At 37.2% G+C, this 10,855-nt stretch overlaps 2 protein-coding genes across 2 annotated transcripts in view; one reads left to right on the top strand and one right to left on the bottom strand.

The window, feature by feature from the left end:
* The window catches only part of LOC131769171 (LIM and senescent cell antigen-like-containing domain protein 1), an 8,781-nt gene extending 3,243 nt beyond the window's left edge, over nucleotides 1–5,538 (top strand). Inside the window, exons 4-13 of the mRNA XM_059084923.2 lie at nucleotides 368–488; nucleotides 1,363–1,403; nucleotides 1,640–1,670; nucleotides 1,811–1,891; nucleotides 2,546–2,641; nucleotides 3,097–3,151; nucleotides 3,369–3,461; nucleotides 3,703–3,751; nucleotides 4,464–4,539; nucleotides 4,760–5,538. Of these exons, the coding sequence (XP_058940906.1) occupies nucleotides 368–488; nucleotides 1,363–1,403; nucleotides 1,640–1,670; nucleotides 1,811–1,891; nucleotides 2,546–2,641; nucleotides 3,097–3,151; nucleotides 3,369–3,461; nucleotides 3,703–3,751; nucleotides 4,464–4,539; nucleotides 4,760–4,874 (758 nt within the window). The 3' untranslated portion in view covers nucleotides 4,875–5,538. The remainder of the gene's footprint in view (nucleotides 1–367; nucleotides 489–1,362; nucleotides 1,404–1,639; nucleotides 1,671–1,810; nucleotides 1,892–2,545; nucleotides 2,642–3,096; nucleotides 3,152–3,368; nucleotides 3,462–3,702; nucleotides 3,752–4,463; nucleotides 4,540–4,759) is intronic.
* An 835-nt stretch (nucleotides 5,539–6,373) lies between these two features.
* LOC131769170 (heat shock cognate 71 kDa protein-like) lies at nucleotides 6,374–9,906 on the bottom strand. Its single transcript, XM_059084922.2, has 5 exons — nucleotides 9,615–9,906; nucleotides 9,369–9,442; nucleotides 9,178–9,252; nucleotides 8,917–9,046; nucleotides 6,374–8,032 (listed from the first exon to the last, which is right to left on the bottom strand). The coding sequence occupies exons 1-5, from the start codon at nucleotides 9,817–9,819 to the stop codon at nucleotides 6,546–6,548; spliced, it is 1,971 nt and encodes a 656-aa protein (XP_058940905.1). The 5' UTR covers nucleotides 9,820–9,906; the 3' UTR covers nucleotides 6,374–6,545.
* Between the last annotated feature and the right edge of the window lie 949 nt (nucleotides 9,907–10,855).

Below are 10,855 nucleotides of genomic sequence, written 5' to 3'. Positions count from 1 at the left end.
TGTACCAATTTTGTGAGGAGAAATTCTGTCTTGGTCACTCATGGGAGTGAAAGGGTTAGTGCACAGGACTCAAGGTTGAGAGGTCTAGATTTATGAAATCTGAGGGTAAATTATGAACCTGGATTCTCCTAAGGGTGTCCAACTTTTAATGACCCATATTCAAAGTACACTATCAAGTAAGAAAACAGCAAGATTGAAAAAGATTTTCAATTTGATGATAATGTCTGGAACTAAAACCAAATTCTCAAAAATATCCTGCAAAGCTAGGTATTTTTATCAGTCTGGAGAGTCTAGCTCTTAGAGGTGATGGGTGAAATTTTGTAAGACTCAGTTACTGAACACCCTAACATTTAGATTTCCCTTGTAGGTAAATTTGTGGTTGGGCGTGTTATTAAGGCTATGCAAGCTAACTGGCATCCTGATTGCTTCCGTTGTGAAATCTGTAATGATGGACTGGCAGACTCTGGGTTTGTCAAAAACGCAGGCAGGTGAGTTTAAAGAGTGCAAATATTTCTCACACATAAATTTAATCTTTCAATTCCCTGAAGTGATAAACAATTGACTTCTCCCTGATAATATCCACACACTGTTCAGCAAACAGGTACTGAGAATACTCAAACTTATCAGGTAAAAGTTGTCATCATGGTTTAATACCAAGTTCTTGTAAGAAATTTTCAAGGAAATGTGTTGTAACTAGAGGGGAGAATTAACAATTAGATCTCGGGAATTAGAGGGGTGTATGGAAAAAGAGGTGTAAAAAAGGTAAAATTCATTAGTAAAGATGGTAAAAAAAAAATTGTAAATCATTTTAATCAAAAAATTCCTTTTCATGGTATTTACAAGATACTGTGAATGAAAACCATTTTTTTTTTGTACATGTTAATTCATGTTAATTCAAGGAAGTGTGGCCAAAATCAACCAAAAGAAGTAGAGGAGGGTGTTTGTCATATCAAAACAAGTTAGAAAGCCACAAAGTAGCTCTATCATGCAAAAAAAGAAAATTACGTCAAGATGGGATACATGCCCTATTGAATGACAGCCTAAGAATTTAGACGTTAAAAATGTTTGTCTCTTAGCTTTCAGTGTGATAAGTCTTAAACACCTCTTTCAGATATCAACCCTTAACACCCCAATATCAGTATGCAAGTTCTCCATGCTGTTCTCTATTCATTTCTTATAGTATTTACAAGGAGAATTTGTCAAACAATCAAGAGCCTCTTTGAGTTTGCAATTATTTCATATATTCTCATTACCTTAATTTCTGATTCGGGGGTGAGACTGTTGGGAGAAATACCAGTAGGGGGGGTTAAAGAGGTAAATTTTTCAATTTACATCAAGCCAATATTATTTCCTGTACTCTAGGGCACTGTGCAAGAAATGCAATGCAGATGAAAAGACTAAAAGTAAGAAAATACTTATAATGGTGTGTTATAATGGTGTGCATGTTGTTTGACCTTCCTTGAGAATTTAAAGTAAACTTTGTTTGCAGGGTATTATACCAAGTACTTTGCCATTTTTTACCCTTGAAGAATAATTGTAATGAAAATTGTTATGTATGTTTAACTAATTTTTTTATTTCATTGACATTTCTTTTATTATAACTTACTTATAAAGTGAAAAAAAAAATTGTTTTCTCCAGAAACGGGACGATACGTGTGCCGCAAGTGTCAGTAAGTATACAGTGAATTGTTGATGGTTTGTTCATCCACTCTGTTTCCATTTTTCTTTTGTGCCCACATGTACTTGGAACTGAGAGATATTATTATTATAATGTATTTGAAGACACTAAAACTGTTTCTGTGGTCAATAGTACTTACATTCCTGAAGGACAGCATTTGATGTACATGGGTGAGCCTGTGCATCCTTGGCATTACAACTGCTTCTCATGCAAGTAAGATATTGATTGTTTTTTTTTTTTTTCATATGTAGAACTTTTAAATGGAGTGTTGAAAGTAATCCAGGATTGCTTCAAATGGTTTTGCTTTACATCACTTTTTGACTGGTCCAGAAAGTTATGCCATCCTCTCGACCAAACAGATTATAAAAACTAAAATAATTTGTGACCTGGTCACTTGTGTTTTCCTGGGCTTCAAGCAGTTTTCTTGTAGTTACTTTGTGTTCTTATCAACCCTTTGGTTTTGGTTTTGTGACAATCAATCAGAAATTCCCCTTTTTGCATCACTCCAAAGTGACTCTTGTGTTTTCCCTTATTTTGAGCATGACAAGTAAAGGAAATTTTCAAACCGATAGAACAATCCTTTTACCTGTTGAATTTTTAAAGCAATTTTAAGCTGTAGTAAGAGGTGCTACAGAAAGTAAATTTGACATGTTACCAACTGAAAAGGATAACACTGGTGACTTAACGATGGTGTAACTAATGACTTTCAAGATAATTACTATATCATTTTTTTTAATTAGTATTCAAACTTAGAATTCAAAAGATGGAAATTATTTCTTGATAATAGTTTTAAGGAATGTTCTGCAAGTGAGGAAACACCTTTGAAAAGCTTCTTTTCCCCATTTTTTTTCTTAATGATCTTTCCAGCAAAGAGCTGGACCATCTATGTCGCAAGCGAGACACAGAGTTGTACTGTTTGAGATGCCATGACAAAATGGGGACACCAATCTGTGGTGCTTGTAGGTAAGTATACATGAAATGCAAGTCACCTTCAAGTTAATTTTCAATTTGAGTATAATAGTCCACCTACAGGTGAATATCAAGAATTATTATTCCACGATAATGGCATTTTACCATATTAGGGTATTGGAACAGGCAAAACATGCTTTAGGATTACTCTGTGGTACAGGGGAAAAAGACAGCAAGAAAGCACAGTCACAAAATTGGACCAATGAACAACTTAAATGACCCTACAAATTTCCTTGTCCTTGTAAATAAGTTATGAAAATTTTATTGTCTGATCAAGATAACCCTTGCTTGTAAGTTTGAGTATTCACATCACCTGTTTGCTGGATAATCAAATGTATGGATATCATATGGCAAAGTTGTATTTTAATCACTTCTGAGAGTTAAAGGGTTAACTGTTGATATGAAAATTGTTTCTAAAATAATTATTGGTGACACATTTTTCATCTCAGGCGGCCTGTTGAGGAGCGTGTGGTACATGCCCTTGGAAAAGCATGGCATGTTGAGGTATACAAACTCTTAAGATTTTCAGCCATATATATGACCAAGGGATCAAAATCATTCTTGTTATATCACTTGGATTTTCATAGTATCCTGTGGTACATGTAAGAGTGACGTTTGTTTGTTTGTTTGTTGGTTATAGTCCAATTTATTCTCTGGAAAAGTAAAGTTTTGAGAGAGGTGAAATTTGTGGATGCTAAGTGAGAATTTTTTTTTTTACAAGCATTTTGTGTGTGCTAAGTGTGAGAAGCCTTTCTATGGACATCGTTACTATGAAAGGAAGGGACTGGCCTACTGTGAAACTCACTACAATGAGGTGGGTGGAAAATAAATTGATCACTTTTTTTTTTTTTTTTTTTAAGTTTTTAACTTAAATATGCAGTCGCCTCACTTGCTCTTGTTCAATATAACTGAATCATTACAAAGCTCATTAATTTTCAACTTGGTTATACACTCACTAGTTCCAGGATAGTGTATTAATTGAATAGGTTTAATCTTTTGACAACCTAATGATGTTATGAGATTCAGATATCTTTATTTTCCTGTTTCTTTTGCAGCTGTTTGGTGATGTATGCTTTGAATGCAACAAAGCTATTGTTGGAGATGGTGAGGAACAATAGCAATGGAAATAAGAATAATAATATTAATAATAATGAAGATGATGATGGGAAAGATTATGATAATGATAATAGAAATAATTGCTATTATAATATTACCATTATCAATATCATAATGATGTTTTTTTAATTCAGTCTGAGGCCAACTTCAATACTTGACAACAGAACCTATAATCAATGACTGTGAATATATGAAAACCATGTGTGAACTGCAGTTTAAGAAATGAATATCAAAGCAGTAATGAACACTATTTAGGCAATAGTGAAAATAAGGCCTGAAAAAAAATTCAGGCCTCTATGAGGTATAATGTTTATAAAGCTTTAGGTTCTGTTGTTAAGTATTGAAGTTGCCCTCAGACTGAATCAACCAAAGCATTATCCTTCCAGAAAGAGAGATAAAATACATTGAGATTTGGGGAATTCTGTTGTAGTGCTAAGGTGAAACTCTCTTGGTAACAGCCATTTTGCTTTGAAATTAGGTTGTTGTTACAGCCACCAAAACAAAATGATGAACAGCAAATTTTCAACTTTAACCTTAAGCTCTCACACCCCAGGCTGGGATCTTGTTTGCAGATTGAAAAAATTGTTCTCATGCCAGCTAACACAAACCAACCAAAATGAACTGTTAGTGACAATATATGTTTTTGCAGAGTATTTTAATTTAAAATTCATGTTAGTGAATTTGTTTCTTTATTATGCAGTGGTAAATGCCCTTCACAAGTGCTGGTGTGTTCAGCATTTCACTTGCATTGGATGCAACATCACTTTAAATCTCAAGTGAGTAATTGCTGGTTTTTTTTGCACTACTGGACTATAATTGTGTTTCAAGTGCCTTTCTATCTCATCACAACTCTCCTTGCTCTGATCTCGCGTGTGCCACATCACCTATTTAAGTTTTATGAGTTTTAAAGCTGCAAGAAATCTTAATTTCAAGAGGGATGGCATTGCTTGAAGTTGTCAATTTTCCACATTCAGATAATCCCTTTTTTCTTGGCAGGAGCAAATTTCATGAATTTGACATGCAGCCACTGTGCAAGAAGTGCTATGAAAAGATGCCTCTTGAGCTCAAGAAGAGATTGAAAAAAGCAGAGCAGACAGCTAGCAGAAAGTAGTAGCCTGAAAACTGAGCACTTTTATATCTATCCTCCAATATATTACTTTATACTTGTCAATATAGTGCTAAGGAAGCTCACACCTGCTGACCACACCACTGACCACACCCAGCAAAATGATTTGAGCTACTACAACCTTAACTCTTTAACTTCTGCCAGTGACCAATACAGAGTTTCTCCTTACAATATCAACACAATGTGAAGCAGAAAAAAATGACAAGAATAAAGAAAAGCAACATTCAGGGGATTATTTGTTGATCCAATGTCAAGTTATCCAAAATAACATAAGAGTTGTGTGAAAGATAGCGAGGCAAACCTTTAATGAAATCTAAGGAGAGAAAGGGTTCACTGACTCTTGAGCAAAAAAAATAAAAAACATACAAAACAAAAGGATCTCAATTGAGTAAACACACTTTTTATGAAAGAGACAGCATTGAGGATGTTGTTCAAGCTATTTAAAATACCTTAGCTGTGTTCAGAAATGATGGGTTGTCCTGAGAAAAAAAATAAAACAATCCAAGCAAAATGAAAGGAACGAAGGTGTAATCACAAAATATACAAACTACTGATTTTTGTGTAAGGGATGGAATTGAGGTGAATGTTGGGTTAACTCTTATGGATACTTTAGTCTCACTCAAAACTTAATAAATGTATGGTCATCTTTTACAGTGACTGGGTCCTCTTCTAAGAATACCAACCTCCTCAAAATCATACACCTTTGACAGAGTGGGCAGATTTTCTTCCTGTCTTTTCAAAGTTGCTTTCTTTTGTGGTGCACTTGTTTTTTTAGGATGGTCATATAGTCAGACATTAACATAAGGGTGAAGTTGCACATCACTCATTACTGGTTAACCCTTTTTGCACGGCAATCTGAGTGAAACATTGAGAAAGAATTGCAACTAAAGCAAGAAATTTGTCCATCTTCAATAGTTAGGCAGACATTGGTTTAACTGGGCATTACTAGACGTGATCATTTGAGAAAAAAAGATATGGAGTTGATGGATGCAGTGCTACGAGTCACTGTTTACACCTTCCTATGGGCAGTCAACTATTTCATACCAAGGAGAAGCACTTTGTGCGTCATGCAAAAAGAGACCTGCTCACTGAGCATTACGTTTAAATGCGCTCTACTTCAAGATGTTAAACATGTCTTTCCAACACAGTGAAGGAGCACCACCCTTTCTCATTAATTTTCCATGATGCAATAGCTGGGGTACACTAACTTTTCACTACATGCTGCTATTATCATTCCTTGCAACTAATTCGACCTTGAGTTACCAGTAACATGATATACTCTGGAAGTGATGAATTTCCATAGGCCAACGTACCTTACTCAGAAGGTTTTTAGATGTGCCTGTCTTTGCTGATCAATGGTGGTACAATTTTATAGTGCCATTGTGTATGTGTAGGACACATACAGAGCTCTCAAGAAACATAGAAAACAGATATGAGCCAAAAACTTTAATTTTACAGTGACCCCAAAAATGTCTTGCACAGTCTTTCTTGAATAAAAACCTTTTATTCTTTGGCTCTTACATGTGCAGGATACATAGTGTAATGAAACTACTGTTGCTAAGACAGTAACTCAAACAGTTAACTGGTTAAATTCTCAACAGTATAAGCTAGTGCACATATCCTGTCAACAAAGTTGGAGAGGTAAGTTCATCAAACTTAATCTACTTCCTCAATGGTAGGACCTGAGGATTCTCCTTGCTGTGTGGCACCTGGTCCTCCAGGGAAGCCACCTGGTCCTCCAGGCATTCCACCTCCAGGCATTCCACCAGGTGCTCCACCTGCACCCTGGTAGAGCTTGGTTATGATGGGATTGCACACCTTCTCAAGCTCCTTCTGCTTGCTCTCAAACTCTTCCTTTGAGGCTCCATCACTTTGATCCAACCAGTCGATGACTTCTTTGCATTTATCGGAGATAACCGTTTTGTCATCTTCACTGATCTTGTCTTTAACTTTGTCATCTTCAATTGTACTCTTCATGTTGTAAGCATAACTCTCCAGAGAGTTCTTGGCTTGAATTTTGTCGCGCTGCTTGTCATCATCGTCTTTAAACTTCTCAGCCTCTTTCACCATGCGCTCTATGTCTTCTTTGGACAATCGACCTTTGTCATTTGTGATGACAATCTTGTTTTCTTTTCCAGTGCTTTTGTCCACCGCAGAAACATTCATAATTCCGTTGGCATCAACATCAAATGTGACCTCAATTTGTGGAACACCACGAGGAGCAGGAGGAATGCCAGTGAGCTCAAACTTTCCGAGTGGATGATTGTCTTTGGTCATACTACGTTCACCTTCATACACTTGGATCAAAACAGCAGGTTGGTTGTCTGCATATGTTGTGAAGACTTGACTTTTCTTTGTTGGGATTGTTGTGTTGCGTTGGATGAGTGCTGTCATAACACCTCCAGCAGTCTCAATACCCAGAGACAAGGGAGCCACATCCAGAAGCAGCAGGTCTGACACAGCTTCACTCTTGTCTCCATGCAAGATGGCTGCCTGTACTGCTGCACCATAAGCTACAGCTTCATCAGGGTTAATGCTCTTGTTTAACTCTTTGCCATCAAAGTAATCTTTGAGTAACTCTTGGATTTTGGGAATGCGAGTAGAGCCACCCACCAAGACAATCTCATCAATTTTTTCCTTTGTCAACTTTGCATCTTTCAGAGCCTTCTCAACAGGAGTCAAAGTTGCACGGAAAAGGTCTCCATTTTCTTTTTCAAACTTTGCACGGCTGAATGGCTCATAGAAATCGATGCCCTCATAAAGAGAGTCTATTTCAATATTGGCCTGATGACTTGAAGAGAGGGTCCTCTTGGCTCTTTCACAAGAAGTTCTCAACCGTCGCATGGCTCGCTTGTTGCCTGAGATATCTTTCTTATATTTCTTCTGGAATTCTTTCTTGAAGTAATCAACCATACGATTGTCAAAGTCCTCACCTCCCAAATGGGTATCACCACAGGTTGACTTCACTTCAAAGATGCCATCATCAATTGTAAGAACAGACACATCAAAGGTACCTCCACCAAGATCAAAGATGAGAACATGACGCTCTGTGTTTTTGGCAGCATTCTTGTCCAAACCATAGGCAATGGCGGCAGCAGTTGGCTCATTGATTATGCGAAGAACATTAAGGCCAGCAATGACTCCTACAAAAGTTAATACATGTAATAAGTTTAAAACACAGAAGTGGGTTGTTGTTTCTCTTGCTGAAGGTTATCAACAGGGAGAAACATAGATACCTTAAAAAACATTCCAAGCAAAATTTGTGGAAAAAAGAGGAAAAAAAACATAAGAAAATAAATAAAATGACACAAAATAAATGATAATCATGACAAAACTTGTAAGGCATAACATTTAATCTGGTTCCTCACAACACCAATGAAGACATGTTAGGTGGCCAATCATTCAAGCTTTTACAATCATTGAAGAAATTTTATGTTCAAGATTTTAGGCACTCAAAATTGGCGAAACGTTTTAGATTAAAAGAATGTAACTTCACACCAAGAAACCATCATTTTCAGAATTTAAAATTAAGCCTAGTTAACTTAACCCTTCAACTCCCACAAGTGACCAAGAAAGAATTTCTCTTTACAATATCAACCAGATAAGTGATGAGAATAAAGGAAACATCAATTTAGGGATAATTAGTTGATCCAATACTAAATTCTCTGAACTAACATTATAAGTATAGTACGGTTAACAGTGAAGAGAATTACAAATCTAATCTAGGAGCTAAGGGTTAAGTTACTTTATCTCTTCGTACGGTCTCGTGACGTAATTTGCTTCTTCTACCGCCACAAGGGTGTGGGTGAGAATGAGAGAGTAGAAAAAACACGTGGAAGGTGAACTTTGTACATCCCCGCTACGCATGCTCAAAGATTTTAACCCCCCCCCCCCCCAAAAAGCCTACTCCTTATAACCTTGGAAACAAACGCAAGTGTAGAGGAACGAAAGTAGTATCAGAGAAGAAGGCACAACTACTTCCAACAGGTTAAATGGAGTTGATTGCCGTTGCGTGTTGACAGCTTACCGGCATCCTTCGTGGCTTGTCTCTGCGAGTCATTGAAATATGCCGGAACAGTGACAACTGCATCGGTGACTTTGGACCCAAGATAAGCCTCTGCAGTTTCCTTCATTTTGGTCAGAACCATGGAGGAAATCTAATAGAGAGAACAAAAAAATTACACATGAACACGATGAAGGCGCGTGGTTGACGACTAGTCAGATTACGCAATACGAATAAAACCATCCCTATGTGACTTTTAAACGAATGAACCCAAGACACGCTTACCTCTTCCGCAAAGAAGGACTTTTTCTCGCCTTTGTATTCGACTTGAATCTTTGGTCGACCACCATCATTGATTACCTGAAAGTGAAAGTGAAAACAATTACCATCGAACTACTTCCTAAGGAGGCCGAAGAAACTCCAAATTTACGTTTTACAAATTCAGGCGTAGCTTACACGGAGATAATATTACTCACCGCGAAAGGCCAGTGTTTCTGGTCCGATCTGACAGACTCCTCGTCATACTTTCGCCCGATTAGACGCTTTGCGTCTGCAAGAACAGAAATGATTTCGTAAGCATATTGAAAAACAAAATGGCGGACACAAAGAACTTAAGTCCCCTTTAGGTTTTACCCACGCAAGCATTTCTACTTTTAAAATGAAAAATATTTCTCTCGCACTAAGGTTTAATGTTAGCTAAAACGCTAGAGAAAAAGACTCACCGAACACTGTATTCGTGGGGTTGAGGGCGACTTGATTCTTCGCCGCATCTCCGATGAGTCTTTCATTTTCGGTGAAAGCGACGTAACTAGGAGTTGTTCTGTTACCCTGATCATTAGCGATAATTTCAACCTTTCCATGTTGCATTACACCAACGCACGAGTACGTAGTACCAAGATCGATTCCTATAGCTGGGGTTCCAGGCATCTTTGGTGCAAAAATTTGACTGAGGAGATAATAACCGTTTGTTCAGAATTCCGCGGCTTACGCTTTCCGTGTGACGGTTGACCAGCACATGTGCTTCGCTCTTATAGTAGTTGAGCCTCGTTCTGAAACTTTCTAGCATCTTCTGGAAAGTTCTAACTATTTCGTAATCTCTCTATTTATAGAAACTTCGATAGCATGATTAAGCAAATTCTTTTCTTCCTTTTTCGAAGTTTCTGGGATAGGAACTTTCGTCTGCCTTTTCTCGCTATGCTTGAGACGTAAATAAAATAGAAATCACAGAGACAGCGCAGTTTCATCTTCAGTAATGTTATAATTAAAGGGGTAAGTTTCTAAAGAAACTGTGGTGCTGCGTCGGTGGGAGAGTATAGCAGGTAATTTAGTGTTAACAATTGGATTGAAAACGTAAATTAGCCACCGTAAAGGGTAAAAAAGCTGACGTTTCGAGCGTTAGCCCTTCGTCAGAGCGATTAGATGATTCTAATCGCTCTGACGAAGGGCTAACGCTCGAAACGTCAGCTTTTTTACCCTTTACGGTGACTAATTTACGTTTTCAACCCAGTTGTTAACATTAAATGTTATAATTAGGTAGCTAACGCTACAAACGCTATTTTTCTATTTGAAAAAAAATTCTCGGTAATACGTCACAAAAATTCGTTGTGGATGTTTCACGTGAACGGTCACGTGTCAAGCTTGTGTAATCGTACGGTTGCACATCAAAATTTTGTAATGGTAAATGACACTGAGTAGTCTGTTATCTAACAAGTGATAACAAAATCGGACGACTGCGTAGCGGGAGTCCGATTTGCTTATCAAGAGTATGATTACAGACCGAATTGGACCACACGAAGTCTTATTACCAATTAATGAAAAAAATTACAATTTCTGAGAAAAGAAGGAGAGCCAAGTTATGAAAGAAAGAAAAAATTGCATGAAAAGACTGGCAAAGGAGGTTTAAATTGTTTCATGTAGCTTTGAAATTGACTACAATCAAAGGGAATGTGATTGGTTGATTTTC

This window comes from Pocillopora verrucosa, chromosome 4 (genome assembly GCF_036669915.1).
Source record: "Pocillopora verrucosa isolate sample1 chromosome 4, ASM3666991v2, whole genome shotgun sequence".
Classification (NCBI taxonomy): domain Eukaryota; kingdom Metazoa; phylum Cnidaria; class Anthozoa; order Scleractinia; family Pocilloporidae; genus Pocillopora; species Pocillopora verrucosa.
This window is presented reverse-complemented; position numbering and strand designations above follow the sequence as displayed.

Coding starts and splice junctions, on each gene's coding strand:
- LOC131769170 (XM_059084922.2), bottom strand. CDS start 9,819: ATGCCTGGAACCCCAGCTATAGGAATCGATCTTGGTACTACGTACTCG. Junction 9,443..9,614: donor CCCCACGAATACAGTGTTCG/GTGAGTCTTTTT, acceptor CTGTTCTTGCAG/ACGCAAAGCGTCTAATCGGG. Junction 8,033..8,916: donor ACAAGCCACGAAGGATGCCG/GTAAGCTGTCAA, acceptor TAACTTTTGTAG/GAGTCATTGCTGGCCTTAAT.